General features: G+C 37.2%; 1 protein-coding gene across 3 annotated transcripts in view; it reads right to left on the reverse strand.

Annotated features, from left to right (window-relative positions):
* The window catches only part of LOC124777494, a 253,609-nt gene extending 249,328 nt beyond the window's left edge, over positions 1-4,281 (reverse strand). For 2 of the 3 annotated variants that reach the window (XM_047252932.1, XM_047252931.1), the window contains exon 1: positions 4,071-4,266. In XM_047252932.1, the coding sequence (XP_047108888.1) occupies positions 4,071-4,114 (44 nt within the window). In that variant the 5' untranslated portion in view covers positions 4,115-4,266. Of the gene's footprint in view, positions 1-4,070 lie in introns of all 3 variants that reach the window. The other variant, XM_047252933.1, reaches the window with a different exon arrangement.
* Between the last annotated feature and the right edge of the window lie 14,953 nt (positions 4,282-19,234).

The raw sequence follows: 19,234 nt of genomic DNA on the forward strand, positions 1-19,234 counted from the left end.
CACTTTGAAATCTTATCAAGACCTGACTGAATATTCATGCAGCTTCTTTCAAACAGTTGTTCATTATAGCTAACTGCATCATCTGCAAAAAATCTGGTCCACAAAGTCATTGAAGTACAACATGTATTGCAAGGGTCCCAACACACTTCCCTGTGGCACACCTGAAGTTATTACTTACATCTGGCAACTGCCCATCCAAGCTAACATGCCGTAGCCAAGATACATAAACCTACACAGCATCACAATGATACAGCTCAGTCTTCAACAGAAAGATATGTGCTACATATACATAACAACAATAGTTGCATTGTTTTCTAGATTAAATCTTAATAGCACCGAATAGGAGTAGAGTCAAAGTAGTATACAAGTGATTTCCTTTCCATTACTTAAAGAATGTTTTGTAATTAAGAAATTGAACATTCATACTACATTCCATCACAAACTGAACCTCATGTTCGCTGGGAGATTGATTTTTAAGAGCCTTCAGAGCTGACAAATGTGAGGCACACCATACTACCATGATCAAGAGGTCTACCCACTTTCAAAAAATTGTAAAATACAAAATTAAGTTAGACAAACCAGGAAACAAATACAGACATTTAATGCAAATATTTCGACAATAGTTTATAGTTAAGTATTGCAGCATTCATTCTGTATTGTGCTCCAAAAGTAGGTGCCCACATGCGTGAGTGCAATCCTAAAGTCAGAGGAAAGAGCTATGTATGCCAACTAGCTGCAAAGTGTATAAGTTTTGTGTTTAAATTGCCTTTTTATTGTGTTCGTGGCAGAGAGACAACCCGACAATCAGCTTTCTGTAATTTTTTGTATTTAACTTGTGAATTTCAGAACTCGCATATCACTTTCCCAAAGCAGTTCAATGCAACTCAAAATTTCTCAAGAAAGTCAATTTTTAAATTTTCCAGGGAGTGTTAATTCACCAAAGTAAAGGTAACTTTCACAATTGGCCATGAGGCTCACTCCGTAGCACAGGGTTATCAATGGATCGCTGGTTTACGTTTTGATATATAGATTTTTTCATTCGTATTATTTATTTTTGTTCAATTTGTATAACAACACGCCATTCACATATGAAATTTATCAAATATATGCTAATTAATACATACCTAATCATTTTTAATACATATGCACATCATCTTGTTTCTAACTAAATACCGTAAGCAAAATTAAAGTTTTTATTATTCTTAGTTATTAATATTTTATAAAAGAGTATTAATAAATTTGTGATTTTTTTTTAATTTAAGCAATCTTTCACAAAATATCTATAATCAAGAATTCATACTTGCATTGAAAATGTGAAGTCTGCGAGTGATATGTAACTAGCAATAAGGCAATCTGAATTTTTCATAAAAATGATTAGATGTGTGTTAATTTGCATATATTTGATTAATTTCATATTTAAATGATGTAGATATTCAAGCTGAATGGAGAGTAGTATCCACACTGGTCTACCCTTGGCAAGTCTCTCTTAGAGAATGTCATTCCGAAGCCATTAATGCTAATAAGGAAAACTGGACCAATTTGGTGCACAAGCACAAACAAACTGATTCAAAAGTGACAACATACTGGATTATACAGAGTAGCCCTCTGGCAAGAGGGAGAATGGTTTCTTCACTAACTGTTGCATTTTGTTATGGAACTGCCTATCTTCAGCCTTTCTCTCAGCTTGAAACTGCAAACACACATGTTGTCAAAATGTCATTTCTACTACCCAGCTATCCTCCAAATAGCAATATAATGGAATAACAGCCATTAGATGCCAACCGCTAATGAGTCTATACAGCAAAATGCATCTTATTCATACAGTTACTGCTGGTGCAGCCCTCTCTCATTGAAAAACAGAGCTACAGCCAACAGATTAGAACAATGACTGTTTGAAGTTTGAGAACTTAGGACTATGGCAAGAACACAATACTGTGAGCAATATGCAGGTAAAATAAGAGGATCATCTTCCTTAGGTACCTCTCCAATCCACTGTTTCCAAGAAGAGATTAACAGGAAATAATCAACTTAATATCTCGTGTCCACTCTCACATTATCAAAATAACATGCATAAACCACTTCAGTGGCCTGTCAGGAATTATACAATCTGATTTCATGATATCACATTAATTTGCATTGCCAACTCGCAACCGAACTGTTACCTTTCAATCTAAACTATGCCTTCAGCTAAGCTATATCTTCAGTTACTCTACAGATCAATCTGGCACTACAAGGCAATATAGGTACTGTGACTATTGTGTTCTGTCTCTGTTTGCACACGTACGATGCCACAGGCCACCACCATTACACCCCAAGTGAAAATTGGCACACAATATTGTTAGGTTCACCCTGCCCAACTGTAAACGTAAGCCAAGCTGCAAGCTATCCTGGGTTAATATTCGTCCAACTGATAATTCCTACGAACTGACAATCTAAAATAATTACATTACAGCATTCCTGGGTAATGACACACAGCATTCCTGGGTAATGACACAAGATACAGGTTTAAAACAGAAAGGAGGAAGAGTTGGGTTTTAGGCCTACATCCATTTGATGACAATATTATTAGACACAGGATTTATTGCTGATCCCACTATATATCACGACTCCACTCTGCAAGTTTTACTATACATGCTATTAAAGTATGAATCCTTTCCAATGCTGCAAACAAAACTGCTCAGTTAACATTCAGTGATACTGTGTATGTGTTGTGAGCAACGTAAGTGAAACAGCTGGAAACAATTGCCATAATCAAAACAAAAACAACAACAACCACCAATAAGATTACAAAATATGTTTGTTGAATAGCATCTGGAATAATAACACTAGCTCTTATGCATCTTGCAAAGTCAGATGAGTTATGTAATCACTTAACTTTAATGCAGATTATTTTTTTTTTTTTTTTTTTTTTTTTTTTTTTTTGCAGCATAGGAAAAAAGGGCTCATCCTCTCACAGTATGTAGGCCTAAGTGAAAACTCCCACAGCTAAAAATTCCAATGATATGTAAGAAGTGGGTCATCAAACAGCGATAGCATGTCACTATATTTCAAACAACGCCACACAATAATGAAACCAGAGTTTTGTTAAAAACAGCTCCATTATGCACCCCCAAAGTAAACCACTATTACACTTTTCCCATATAAAACATATAGAAAACACAGCAACACAAAATGGCATTTTTTAACGGAGCACACAATGCACAAACTTATTCTGGATACAAATTTTCCACTAAAAACAGTCAGTCAAACATGCAATTAATAAATCATTCTTCTATTCACTGAAAATACTGTTTCAATTTGTTACAAGGAAATACCCAAGTTCCAAACGAGTGGTGGTCATGCTAAACGAGTCGGAAGCTAAAGTTCTGCGTAATATTAATAGTTTGTGGCGAAAACATGGTCATCAGACGTAATTTCCCTAAATCTAAAGCCTTCAACTATTTTGTCAACGTACTGTACTTACTATCACGTGTGAAGTGTCTAAATATTCTAAATACATGTTCATTATTTTTGAAGAATAAACAAACTCCAACAAATCTTACACTTTCTCGAAATCCAGCTCACTTGTGCACGTAGACAAGTAATTATCAATCAACTACATTCACTTTAAAAAAGCCTTAAATTTAAATGCTACAGTACAGTACGGCTATCAACCCTATTACATGCGTGTATTTCACCATATGCATTCACCTTTTAAGTCAACCAGGCCTTATCAAAACAAAGCGCAGTCTACAAGCAAAAGCTCTACGTTGTACCGTCGTTCTGTCGGATTTTACTTGTTTCACAGGACTAAAATTATTATTTATAGCTCGTGCAGGTCGGACAGCACTTAACCGATGTTGCAATAAGTATGTGGAACAAGAAGCATGTACTATTTCTGCATGTACATTATCAATACGAACCGAGTATTCTCCAAAATAATCTGTCCCACGCACTCATATAGGCTCTTAGCCGTTTGTTAAAAACACTGCTTAGTAATAGCAAAACTATCTTTGTTAGTCGAATTAGTGGAATTACACACTATCTGATGAGCTTATGACTTCAAACCCACGTTAACACGGGCAATATACCTTCTTAGTTCTTCCAGAAGAGGACTTATTGCTTTCGGAGACATACTATGACCCCAAGTACCTGAGCATTTAGTAGTAGTTCTCACCTTAACTAAAATGCCTACATTATTTCAATATTTACACTGAATTCAGTCTCATGTCCCTGATTAACTACCGCTTACTCCACTCGGCACAAAACACATACTAGACGCCATCACTCACGCCATTTTTTTGGAGTATCTTTCCTTTTACCCCTCCTCCTGACGCCAACTCAAAGCCGACACTACAAGCAATCTCATGTTATAAGGCAGTAAGGTGAAACGAGGAGAACAGCGCAGAATTCGAAATTATTGATAAAGCAGGCTTGAATGAATGCCTGTTAACTTTGAGTAGCATCTATTAAGGCTAAAGCACTTCGACTTCTGGACTGTGTCACAAAATAACCAATAACAAAATTGCCAAAGAAGTAATCTAGTTTTAAAATAACTGTATTGTATCAGGTAATGTACATTTTAATTTTCATGTTTTCACTATGTAGGCCCTTGATGCAAAACATGTTTTACAAACAGCATAAACCCAGTTTATCAGTGACTGCGATTTTACGCAACGCAATGGCAAGTAATGGTAACTTACGAACAGGAATTTCTGAATATCCCTCAGAAAACAAAGTAAGTTAGCAGATATAATAGGGATTTTTACGGGTTGTGGACAAGAGATAAGAGTCTTCTGTGAAAACTGGGATAATCCACGAACAGGCCAAAATAGTAATTCAGTACTGACGTCTAGACAGTTTTAATCCAAAAGAAGTTACACAGTAGCTAGGCAGCCCAGTATCTTCGCTCCAGAGTTATACCTGGTGGTCTTGACGTCTTATTTATTTTAGTGTCGCCTCAGAGCTGTAGTTTTTCGTTGACCTAACCTCCGGAAGAGTGGGGCTACTTGTCTAGTAGAAAAACGGGCTCCTTGCAACCGTCAGTGTACCTGTTCCGCTACCCAAGGTTGCGAATTGAATCACTGGTGGAGCTTCACCCCTTGTTGTAGAGTTTCTTGGCGTGCTCTATATATCTATCGAGCATAAGTTTTTCATCCACTCACTCATGTAGACAGTAGGAGGGGAAGTTCCAATGCACAAGGAAAACTCTTTTGAATGGCCTGTGTTGCCATCGCTGATTCTTGTCAATGTGACACTTCGCTGCATCTTCGCGTAAACCGGCCTATAGCTTCTGCAGACAGCATTGTTCTTGCCCAGTTTGGGTACTGCGACCGTAATTGCAACCTACCAGAAATATGGATGTCCCTTCTGGTGTATGATGTTACTAAAGGTTATTTTTACATATTCAATGGCTTCTTGAGGAAGTTCCTTAAACGTCTTCGCAGTAACTTTATCGTGTCCAAGTGCTTTCTTGTTCAGCACACATGTGATGCTTTAGTGGACGTCTTCTTCCGAGATGATAAAGTCGTTGTATGTGTCATTCATGTTTTCAGCTGCTTGATGCATCCTGAGCCTTTTCTCCCTGAACTGAACATGCACTGGGTTGATGGGCTCATCCATCAGTCTAAAATTCGCTACAAATACATCTGCAAGGGTCTTTGCCTTTTCTGCACATGTAAAAGTTTCTTCTGCAGGTGTTGTGAGCGGCGGACTCATGGATGTATGTTCGTGAAAAGCCAACAGTGTCGCAAGTAGAGGTGTTGGAATCAAGCGTTGGCACCTTCTATGCTCACATGGTGTTTCTGTGGATGATCAGAGCTACCTTAACTTTCCACTGCAGCTGACTGCCCATGTCTTGTACTAATGCTGCCTGACTATGAGCCAGTCCCTGAGCAGGTAGTTCTTCTTGCAGCCTGTATGCAGAATCTTTGGTGGTAGCAATTGCTGTCTCCTTCCCTCTGCATACTGCTTGCTTTGTGCTGTAGTCGTGACACCATTGTTAATTACTATAGTGATGTAATTATAGGTTCCCTTGTCCCAGTGGATTCGTCGATTGGGGTTTCCATCATTTACTGCATCAACAGTCAGTGATTTGAGAAGAGAGCGCATGCACCACTTCCATTCACACAAATTCTGCGATGCCTTCATAATATTGATGCCTAGGAGATCCACATGCCTATGTTGTGGGAATATATTGTTGATTCTTCAGGGCCACGAACTTGGTCGTGCACCCATTCTAGTTCTCTGAGGAGCGTTCGGCGCTTCTAGTTGTGTCCTTGAGCTATAGTGCGTGTGTTTGCAGTTTAAGTCCCCAGCTGTGATAGTGTGACACAGTAGCTAAAAATGGAGACATTATTTCTATGCAAAATATGCAGACAAGCAGGCACAATTATTCTGAAACCTGAAATATATAGACATATCTATAAATAAAAAATTGGATACAAACTCCAAAACAACTATAGTCTGCCACAAGCAAAACAGTTATTTCATTACAGAAATCTCCCTTTTCTTCAATATTTGTCATTCAGTATTGACTCTTGATCTGTTTAGCTTTTCAGTGCCTTCGTTATTTTGTCTCCAAGAGCTCAGAAAAATGTATCAAGTTCAAAGTAGCAAAATATTGGAATTTCAAGTGTTCCTACCTGATCATCATCTAGGAGTTTCAGTGCTTTGCATCCTTGAACCTTGGTTAAGAGATACGCAAACATGCACTGGTACAGTTACACATTTTGAAATCTTAAAATGCTCCCATAGGCATACATGTAAATGTGAATATGTGTATATTTGAAAAGAGTGTAAATCAAAGATGAAACATAAACAGTTGTAATAAACTGTCTGTGAGAAATAACACAAAAATGAATGATTAATGCATGTACATACAGATTTTCACCAAGTATTTTTTCTTTGCTTTTATGAAATTTTTCTGGGAGTTAGGTTAGTGGAGGTAGCCCAATTGCCCTATTTTCCAGCCAAAATCTGCCATCTTGGATGAAGTCATGCACTGCTGCCAAGTATAGAGGCCGCCATCTTGGATGTGCGTCATCGCCGCCATCTTGAATAAATTTGTCAACAATGCAGAGTGTTGTACGAAGTGTGTCCCACTACTAAGTGCAACCACCAGTATATACAAGGACCAGACGTCGAGTTCGACATCAGTTCCCATGCATACCAGTAGCTCAGCTATACCATGATGGGTTCAGGGGGGTGAGGGGAGGAGGGGGAGAGGTTGTGGTAGTATAAGTTCAACAAGTGCATAGTGTGTAGCATGTTCTCTTTGGTTGACACAGTGGATTTCTGTTTGCACCAAGTCACTCTCTAGTACTACATGCAATTACTTATGTCCTGTGCATGTTTCAGTGCTATGTCATTATTTCCAAATTGTAAATAAATTGGGGTCCTACTCAACAATTATTGCTTTGTGTTGTTTATTATAGTTAAAATATCCAAAACACATCATAAAACAGTACAATGTTCCTAAATTTTGTGGTAGGAATTTAATGTTTGCTTTCATCAATTCCTTATCCATTTACAGCAAAGCAGAATACTCGAAGTGTATTGTATCTTATTTATTTTGGATTTTTGAGGTTGAAGGTTTACTCTTGACTTGGAATAAAATTCCATCTACATACAATAGTTCTCTCAATGACGCAGGCATTGAATGATGACTGGTTCTGCACAGCAGTACAAACTTTGATTACAAAGCATGTGGATTGCAGGCTAAGCTCACTATTTGTAGCATTGTACGGTAATGGGACTTCCTCCTCTAGCATTACTTTTCCTCAACAGTAGTTGTCAATACCAGTATTATTTTTCGAATTTTGGACAGGTCAGTATTATCTCAGTTGCTTCTCTGAAAACTTTCATATAATTTCATACACGGTATGTTATATTTCATGTTAAAAATCATGAAAAGGAATTACTTTATAAAATATTTTAGTTTCGATGTTATAATCGATAAGCACTTTTTCTGAATGTACAGTTCAAATTATTTTTTAGTAAACATTTGAAATTATGAAACATTTATACACTTAAAATTTCTATTATTAATTGCGCAATCTTGTACTATTTACTATGTTTACTTCTGGATTCATTTATGAAGTAATAATCGAATTTTATAATGTAACGAAAGCCAGTAGGAAGTCAGTTGTTAAGAAAAATTGTGAACCCTTTGGAATATTGTTATTTCCGCAGAGTGCGAGAGTTTTAAACTTGCCTCTGATGTGATCAGACGTATTTTTGTATTATAGATGTGAACAACGTAATTTCGGCTTTATTAATGTGAAACATCAAAATACTGTATGACATAGTAAAATGTGAGAAAATCAGTGGAAAATATATTAATGTAAAAAATTCTGCAACAACACTCATCCAATTTATTTAGTTCAAACCAACCATGAGTAGCTGATGTTTGACTTTCAGCTTCAAGAACCAGAACCCTAGACAAGAAAAACTGGAGCCATGTCATCATGACAAGCTAAATAAACTTGAAAGTTTATCATAATCTTCACTCCCCTCAAATCTTCATAAAAGACTTTGCTTATTAATTACTTGGACTGGACATTGTTTAATGTGGGCAATAGATAAACAGAAGGAAGGAGTAGGGAGATTACAGTCCCCAGGATTGATTATGGTCCTCTGGTTTTTAACGGAGTGGAAGGTCTAAACCAGAGGCTGAGACGACTATGTGACAGAACCAAATGCGAATTTCTACACTTCTGCTATCGGGTGCAGAACTGTAGGGTAACCCCTTAATATGTCAGGCATGCACTACGGGGAGGAAGCGCCTACTATTGTAGTAGAGTCCTTGTGGCGTGGACATGGGGGTCTTTTAGGTTAGAGAAACCGACCCCTCTCATGATCAGTGACAAACGGCCTGCTATAATCGAAGTTATATTAGCCACAATGCTCTCAGAGAATGACCATCCTTGCAGATCAGATATGGAAAGGTTAATATAAATTAACAATGTAAGGAATTACATTACTGTATTAACAATGTAACGAAAAGTCCTCCAGTCCCAAGCCTGGTTGAAAAGGAGTAGGGGGAGGAGCAGCACCTCATTAGAAAACCTTGGTTCACCTGACCCAAGTGATAGCACCTTACAAGAGTCTTTGTCAGAATAATGGCAAAGACCTCGACAGCAGTGAAAGCGGAGATGCAGATCATCAGAACAGTGGAACTGGCGGAGAGGGAAGCTTTATAAAGAAGAAAAGCATTTTAAAAGTTCAGACATGTCTGTGTGATAACCATCAGTACCTTGGTCAGCGTCTGTTCACCATGACAGGAGCAGCTGAACACTGGGCTCCAGGTACTAACAATCCCTGGTTCTACTCAGCCAGCATTAACTGGAACCTAATTACAAGCAGAATGATTCGTACAAGTAATATTAACATTATCCCAGATGGTCAATCCACTTGCCTTGTGGCGACAACCAAAGTTATCAGATTCTGGGGAGCTTCGGCTCATACGACAGAGAAAGTCGGAGTTATCTGGTAAATTTCGTAGAAAATCTCACACATATATTAGTACTTTTAACACCCAAACACTTATTCAGACTGGCAAATTGTAGAATCTTACTAAAGAACTCAACAGGCAGAAAATTCAAGTCCTTGCACTTCAAGTCATTAGATTCACCGATTTGGAAGCAACAGACTACAACTACCGTATCTTTACAACTAAAACAGACAAGAAAATGTGCAAAGGAACTACATTATTTGGCATGGCTTTTATTGTGAATAAGAACATCCTCGACTCTGTTACAGATGTAAATCAAATCAGTAAAGGATTAATTACCATGTGAATTAAGTACACCAACAAAACATATACAATTATTAATGTTCATGCACAAACTAATACTGACAACAAAAAAGAACCTGAAATGTTCAAAATTCCAATAGAGGATGTAAAAATTCTTCTCAGAGATTTCAACCCACAAATTGGCAAAGAGAGGAAATATAAAAAAAACAGTGGACACAAATTCACGAACATGAATGGTGTCAGACTCATTGAGTTCAGCCAATGAAATACTCTAAAAATCATGTCAACATCACTTCAAAAGAACCCTAAGAAACAAAAAACGTGGCGATCCCCTATCCTTCAACTAGGTGAATTTCAAGTAGATCATGTTGTGATCCCCTGTGATTTCAAAAGGAAATACATAATGTACAAGACTGGAGAGGGGAAAATATAGATTATCGCCACTGTCTTAACACAGTCAAAACTAAATTCACACCAAAAAGGAAATGCTGAAGGGAAACATCACTAATTCACAAATTTTATTTGAAAAATCCAAGAATCAAAAATTACAGAAGTATGGGAAAAACAACCCACAAACAACTGGAGAGATTTCCAAGCGAAAATTATATAGAAAGCAGGAGAACTGATACCATTAAAGAAAAAATCCAAACACCTGTGGTGGAATTCAGATTGTGATAATGCAACAGAAGAGAGACAATGAACCTTCTTAAATTACAATTGTGACAAATCAGAAACACACAAGAGAAATTTTTCGAAGTCAGAAAACAAACAGCTAGAATACTTAGACAAACCAAAATAAAATATCTTAATGAACAGCTAAACTCAACTGAAGAAGACTTTTGGAACAACAAAACACACGACTTTTACAAGTCATTTGCAAATCAAATCGAAGTACACACACCACGAAATCTCTGTTTCAGGAAATGAAATCAAAAATTGACACTAACTAAGAAAGAAAATTTTCAAGAATTACGCAAATATTTATCACAACTTCTAAATTCGCCAGATTACAACCAGAGCACTCGAATGAAACTTCTCTGAGGCCATACTCAAGAAGAAATTTGTAGTCACACTAGAAAGCTAAAAAATAATAAGCCATCGGGAGAAGATGGAGTTACAGCTGAACTACTGAAGAACCATGGTCCAAATTCCTTAAAAGAGATCACTCAAATCATCCAAGAAATTTGGCAGACAGAGAGAATTTCAGAGGATTGGAAATGTGCGCTAATCCATCCACTGCACAAAAAGGGAGAGTGATCAGATATAAACAACTACAGAGGCATTTGCTTTTGCCAGTCACTTACAAAATTTTATCTGCTTGCCTTCAAAAAGCACACAAGAACAACTAGAACATACAATTTCAGATTACCAAGCAGGCTTTAGACCTACCAGATTGTACTTGGAACAGATCTTTAACCTTTTAATTATTTTAAAAATTAAAGCAATCAGGTCAAAACCAATACTATGCAATTTTGTCGATTTTTAAAAAGTATACGATTCTATAGATTGACAACCTCTATGCAATATTCTAGAAGAACGCAGACTAGGCACCACAGCTTGAGAACTGATAGAAGAAACACTTACAGAAACCAAATCAAAAATTAAATCGATAGATGAAATTTCGGAACAATTCTTGATTAAAACAAGAGTAAGACAAGGAGATGGGATCTCACCACTATTATAAAAGATAGATTTAGACAAAGTAACAAAAGAATGGGAAATGGAACTAAGAAAACAAAACTTTTGGAAGCCAGGTGAACTAGGAAGAGGTCAAGACAAATTGAACGTTCCTTATTTAGCATTTGCAGATGACTTAGCTATGTGCAGAAAAATTTGATCTGCAAATCTCCTTTTATAAGACTGAATTCATGTGTTCCAAGTTAGATATTCAGAAACTTCAAACAAATTATGATGAAATAAACAGGGTCAAACACTTTAAATACCTTGATGAAATAATTTGAACCAACAGAACTGGAAAACAATACCACAAAACAACAGATTGCAGAAAATCAAGAAAGTGTTCAGACTTGTTTCAGGTTTGTATAACAAAAAATTACTGTCAAAAGGCACTAAAATCAGGCAATACATCACAGAAATGAAACAGACAGTCATATATGCAAGTGAAGCACTCTCATTGAATCGAAAACTAAATTTACAAGAAATTAAGAAAGTAAAGAGAAAGATTATTAGAAAAACTGTGGGACCACGCTACATGCAGGATGGAGACAGACTGCAAACCATTGTAACAACAGAAAAAGTATCAAACATCGAAGCTGGCATCAGAAAGACATGAACGAAGTTCCATGGGCAGATTACCTGGAAACAGACTAACTAAACGTCTATTGGATAATGTGACACCACTTAAAACGTCAATACCCTGGGTACCTGAATTTAAGAAATATTTGACTAAAGCAAAACTTTATGTAACAAACACATCAGCTAGGAATGCATTCAGAAGAAAAATTTATACATGGAAGTTTACTCCAGAGATGGAACCAAAACCATACCCACCAAAGTTGACCAAAGAAAGAAACAAGGCCTTGGGGGGGAAATGAAGAAATATTAGAAAAATAAGAAGAACCCTAAGAAAGATAGAAAATCATCTGCTTATCGTTCTCAAATGCAGACATTTGCTAATAATAATAGCATATAATAATAAAAGCATATTATTAAAGATCCCAGTACCACAACAGATAAATGCAGACTTTGCAAAAAACAAATAGAAACAGTAGATAACATCACAAGCGGATGTACAATACTAGCAAATACAGAATATCCCAGAAGACATGACAATGTAGCAAAAATAATACATCAACAACTTGCCGTACAACATAAACTAATAAAACAACACATTACCACATACAAGTATGCACCACAAAATGTACTGGAGAATGATGAATACAAATTATACTGGAACAGAACCATTATAACAGATAAAACAACACCACATAACAAACCTGAGATCATACTCACCAATAAAAAGAAGAAATTAACACAACTAATCGAAATATCCATACCCAACACAACAAATATACAGAAGAAAACAGGAGAAAAAATTGAAAAATACATCCAATTGGCTGAGGAAGTCAAGGACATGTGGCATCAGGATAAAGTTGACATTATACCAATTATACTATCAACTACAGGAGTCATACCACACAATATCCACCAGTACATCAACGCAATACAGTTACATCCAAACCTATATATACAACTACAGAAATCTATAATTATTGATACATGTTCAATTACCCGAAAGTTCCTAAATGCAATGTAACATATACTGTACAGCTAAAAGGAAGTCCCGCTTGATCAAGGTCCGTGTCACTTTCCATTTTTAACCAGACATAACGTCTGAGAAAGGAAAGAAATAATAATAATAACAATAACAATGGAAGAAAAGAATGATTTCTACTTGCAGCAAAGATTACATGTTAAGTGGCAGATAGGCACAATTAAAAGACACTTACACATCTGCTTTCAGCCACAGCCTTCATCAGCAAAAGAAAGAGAAACACACACACATTCATTCATACAAGCAAGCACATCTCACGGCAGTCATGTGTGCGTGAGGTGTGCTTGCTTGTGTGAATTAATAAGTGTGTGTTTCTCTTACTTTCTCTGACAAAGGCTGTGATGGTAACCTAATGTGTAAGTGTCTTCTAATTGTGCCTGTTTGCAACTTAATGTGTTATCTTTACAGGAAGTAGCAATCTATATTTTCCTTACATTGGTGATATTCCAAGTTGGAGTTTCCATTGTTTAATATTATATTAGTTAACCACAGGAGCATCCAAGGAGAGGTCTCGGAATTAGTATCGCATATTGAAGGTTAAAATGCCCAGATAATATTAGGAACAGAAAGATGGCCACGTGTGGTAGCCACACGGCTCCCCCTGTCAGATGTTCGAGCCCTCCCTCGGGCATGGGTGTGTCGCCTTAGCGTAAGGTAGTTTAGGTGACATTAAGTAGTGTGTAAGCTTAGGGACCGATGACCTCAGCAGTTTGGTCTCATAAGACCTTACCTCAAATTTCCAAATTTTACAGAAAGATGGTTGAAACCAGAAGTGAGTGGCAACTAAACCCTAAGTTCAGATTGGAATATTCATTGTAAGGATAGGGTAGTCACCAATGGTGGCGGTGTATTTATGGCAGCAAAGAACTCGGTAACATCCAGCGAGACTGTCACAGATTCCGAATGTGAATTAATCTGGGTCAAGTGCAGCATCAAAGGTCGGTCAAAATGGTAGCTGGATGCTTTTATAGACCGCCTGGGTCAAGAGCTCTGGAGGTACAGCGCTTCAGGGAGAAGTGGCAGAATATCGTTAATAGTTTTCCTGATCATGTTGTTGTTATGAGAGGAGACTTCCACTTGCCACCTATAGACTGGCAGAGCCATGCTATCAAAACTGGTGCCAGACACAGAGGTTCGTGTGACATTATTCAGAATGTCTTGTCCGAAAATTACTTTGAGCAGATAGATAGAGAACTAACTCGGGAGGATACAAACCTTAGACCTCATAGCAACAGACAGATCTGAACATATCGAATCAGTTAACGGAGAGAAAGGTATCAATGATCATAAAAAGCTGTGCTGACAGTTATGGGTATGGGTTTTAGAAGGAACGTTTAGAAAGGTAGGAGGATATTTTTGCTTAGCCAGAGCGACAGGATGCGGACTACAGAATATCTGAGATCTCCGCATCAAATATTCCATGACGAGGAAGAAGATGTGGAGTACAAAGGGAAAAAATTCAGAAGCGTCGTTCAGTGTGCCTCAGACAAATATGTTCTGAGCAAGGTCATAAGGGATGGGAAAGACCCACTGTGGATTTATAGCCATGTTAGAAAACTGCTACGTAAACAAAGAGAACTTCATCACAATTTGAAGCACAGTCAGAATCTAGCTGACAAACAAAATTTGAAAGAAGGGAAAATGAGCTTAAGGAAGGCAATAAGAGAAACGTTCAATAAATTTGAAAGTAAAATATTGTCAGCCTATCTGAGTAAAAATCCTAGGAAGTTTCGATTTTATGCAAAATCAGTAAGCGGTTTGGAATCCTCTATTCATCCATACAGTGACCATACCGGCACCGAAACAGAAGATAACAGAGAGAAGGCAGAAAAATTAATTCGGTCTTTCGAAATTGTTTCACCATGGAAGATCGTAACGCAGTCCCTCCTTGCAATCACAGTACGAATGTCGAAATGGCAGAACTGAGATGGCGGAATAGAAAAGCAACTATAATCGCTTAAATGGAAAGGCGTCACGATCAGAAGATATACCATAAAATTATACAAAAGAACTTGTTCCCCTTGTAACATCAGTTTACCATAAACTGCTGGAGGAATGAAGGGTACCTAGCGACTGCGAAGAAGTGCACGTCATTCTCGTTTTCAAGAATTTTTGTAGGACAGATGCACCCAATTTTAGTCGTATATCGTCGACGTCAATCTGTTGTAGAATAATGCAATATATTTTATGCTCGAGAATTATGACGCCTTTGGAAAACGAAATTCTCCACTATAAAAATCAAGATGTATCCGCAAACAGAGATCTTGCGAAGTTCAGGCCGCCCTGTTCCTCCATGAGATCCATAACGGAGATCAGGTTGATGCCGTGTTCCTTAGCTTCATGGAGGGATTTGACACCGTCCCGCACTGCGTGCTAATGAAAAAATACTAGCTTATCAAGTATCAGACCAGATTTTGACTGGATTCAAGACTTTCTTGCAAACAGAGCTCAACACGTCCCTCTTACCGGAACATGTGTAAAGGTAATTTCCGGAGTACCCCAGTTAAATGTGATAGCACCATTACTATTTACACTGTAAATAAATGATCTAATAGGAAGCGTCAGAACCTCTTTAAGACTGCATATGTACCAGATTGTCTATAAGAAAGGAGCAATACCTGAAGACAGTCTCGATTTGCAGAGTGATATGCAGAGAATTTATGGATGGTGGCGGTCCCGACAGTTGACTCTGAAGGTAAATAAATATAACACATTATGCAAACATAGGAAAAGAAATTCATTAATGTACAACTACACTTTTGATGACAAACTATCTACTGTAAAATATTTAGGAGTAACTGTCCAGAGCAACCATAAGGGGAATGGACATATAGAACAAATATCATGAAAAGTAGAAGCTAGACTGAGATTCAAAAGAATAATCTCAAGGAAACGTAACTCATCCACGAAAGAGATGGCTTATAAGGCGCTTGTTAGACCGATTTTAAGGACTGTTCGTCAATCTGGAATTCTTACCAGGTAGCGATGATACAAGAGACAGAGAAGAACCAGCGAAGAGTGTCGCGTTTCGTCATGGGATCGTTTAGTCGGCGTGAGAGCGTTACAGAGATGCTCAACAAATTCCAGTAGCAGGCACTGAAAGATAGGTGTTGTATGTCATGGAGAGGTTTAGTACTGAAATTTCGAGAGAACACTCTCTGGGAAGAGTCGGGCAACATATCACTTCCTCCCATATACATCTCACGAAATGACCATGACGAGAAAATTAGAGAAAGTAGAGGAAATACAGAAGCTTAACGACAATCACTCTTCCCATGCGCGATTCACAAGTTGAACAGGGTAGGGTAGATCAGTTAGTGGTACCAGAAGTAAACTCGGCCACACACCGTTAGGTGGACTGCAGAATATGATGTAGATGCAAAGCAAATGTTATATTTACAACACATGTGACCTCTCAGTATCTGAATGACTTTATAAACAATAAACAAAGAAGCACTATTCAGATAAGTGGCTTACTTCCCCACATACCTCAGGACATTGTAAATAGCAGGCTGAATTTTACACGAAATCTGGGCTTGTGAATGTAGGTGTCACACTACAGTGATGATAAAGACTGCTTCTAGTTGCCACAAATCTCAGCTTACTTTCTAACTCAACATAAGTTTTCATACCATCTCTCAGTTGTGTATCTGACTTCCATGTGAGCAGGAAATGTAGCCTAAAAGGACCTAAAAATAGTTTTACATATTCACTTAATTTTTTAATGACACCTCATACTTTGTTGACGATGCTGTTATTAGTGTGTTTGATGCCACCAAATGATTTCTATGAACAGTCTATATTAATACCCTATATTTACGGGACCTTGTTCATTTATGTTTCTATAACCTCTTGAAAAATCTTCGGAATTACAGTTAACTTCACATGAAAAATTTCAGCTGACGCCATCTTAAATACAGTGCTGCTAGAAAATCAGATTGTTAGTGTGGAAACACTTACTGACCTCCAAAGGTAATGACAGAGGATACTTGTTACATGTGGAAACACAGCTTAAAATAATTGTTGATACTGAGAACACCAGCTGAAACTGATGAAAATGGTTCTGAGATGTCACCAGTGCTGAAAAGATAAATATTACTGAGTACTACTGAGTCTAACGCATCAACAGACATAAGAATATAGTTTTATGTCATGTCAAGAGTAGGTTCAAATTTCTGAAGTCACAAATAAATGCAATGTTCACAAACAGTGTCTGAAGAAAATGTATCATAACTACACTAAAATCAAAATGTCTTTATAATATATATATATAAAACACTGATGTTTCTGTAAATATGTTCTTCAGATCTATTGTTGAAGTTAAAATACCTTATGAATAAATTGTATTACTTTAACATTATTCAGTGGTTAATAAGAATTGAAGAAGGCTAGAACAAGATTCCTATCATAAAGTTTAAGAACATTTTTACCACTTCATAAATTATTTATTTACATAGTTGATGATAAAGTCCATTTTTGGCCTTGATGCTAACTATTCATATGCACAAACAAATTATTCACAACTTGTGCCGCTGAATGAATGAATGCAGAGCTAGAGCAGATCAACTTAATGGCAGTTTACTTTACTTTACTGTACTATATCTTCGTCATTTACCAGCCATGGCTGGACAGACTGCATCACAAATACAATGTTTATCAACTAACATTTATACAACACCAAATACAAAATTTATATTACAAATAAAAGAATATATTTATGCAGTGCACAAAAACACATAGAACATAGCGGGAATGAAATATAACTAAATAGGAAAGTAAAACTTCATAGCAGCAAATGAAAATACCATAAAGCAAAATGTCACACACACAAAGTTTCATTTTGGCAAAATATGTACTTTATGTAAAACACAAAATTAAATGTGTAGTTAACATAAGAAGAAGATTAATTTTAGGCAAAATTATATATAAAACATAACAATATTTATTATTTTGTCCATTCAGTAGAACCGCTGTTGAAAAACTCTTCCAATGAATATAGTTTCTGAAGCTGCTGGGCAGTAGTGGGGCAAAGGTTATGAGACCACTAAGTTAAATGGTGTTTGATTTTTGTTTCTCTAACTCTGAGGTGAGCTGGCATGGCAACGAGCCGGTAGAGTGTTTCCTTAGTACAGCTGAATGTCTGGAGAAGTGTTGGTAGGTTGCACAAGTTGGCAGCCCTGCAGCCAGGCGACTAGCGCGAGTTTTGGTGTTCTCGTAAAGTTAAGTCATTTTAGATTATAAAACAAATAGTATACTACTGATTACTTGGTGAATAGGTGTATTAGTGTGCCTTTTAAGTGTACCATTAAAGGTTTCATTTTTCTCTACGTAATACAGCAGAAAACGCGAAAAGATCGTACAGTCGTATTTTCTGTTTACGTTTTGCCGCAGTAAATCTATAGAATTTCGTTTAGTTGTTCTTTGCTCTCTCTAGCAATTTAACTGTAGCGTACATCTTCATTATTTAACTAGCATTTCCGGAAAGTTGCGTAAAGTTTAAGTTGTTATCTCAGAAACTTTGCACTGTTGTTTTTGTTTACACACAGTTGCGTATAGGCCAAATTTATGGAACCATATTTTCGTGTATATCTGTAATTTAACTGACTTATTCTTAATACTCTATTACGTTTATCATGAGTAAAAAGTGCTTGACTTGCCGTAGAATTGTTAGGTCGGGGCTTTGGTGTGATGGGTGCTGTAGTTTTTTCCATGTGGGCGACTGTAGTGGCGTGGGAATAGGGGAAGTAAATGAGACTCATCAGTGGTTTTGTAGGATTTGTAGTAGTGATAGGAAGATACTAGAAAAGGAGGGGAAGATTGCCGCCCTTCAGGCTGAGTTAGACAAGGCCAGGGGAGATCTTGACAGGTTACGGAGGGAGAAGGTTAAAAAGAGGTGGGAAGTGGCAACAGGAAACTTGAGGAACAGGCCTAGAACTTTGTCTGACAGCTTCGTGGTGAATGTGGAAAATAGATTTGACCTGTTGCTTCAGTTAGAAGCTGGTGAGCCTCAAGCAGTTGCAGGTGTAGACAGGGCACAACAAACTTTCAGCAGCAAATTGAAAAGTAAGAATATAGGGAAATCAGTAAAGAGAAAGAAAATGTTGTTGTTAGGTAGTTCCCATGGAAGAGATGTTCGCTAAATTTTGCAGGATGAACTAAGATCAGAATACCAGATCACCAATTTTTTTTAAACCTAGTGCTTG

This window comes from Schistocerca piceifrons, chromosome 2 (genome assembly GCF_021461385.2).
Source record: "Schistocerca piceifrons isolate TAMUIC-IGC-003096 chromosome 2, iqSchPice1.1, whole genome shotgun sequence".
NCBI lineage: Eukaryota > Metazoa > Arthropoda > Insecta > Orthoptera > Acrididae > Schistocerca > Schistocerca piceifrons.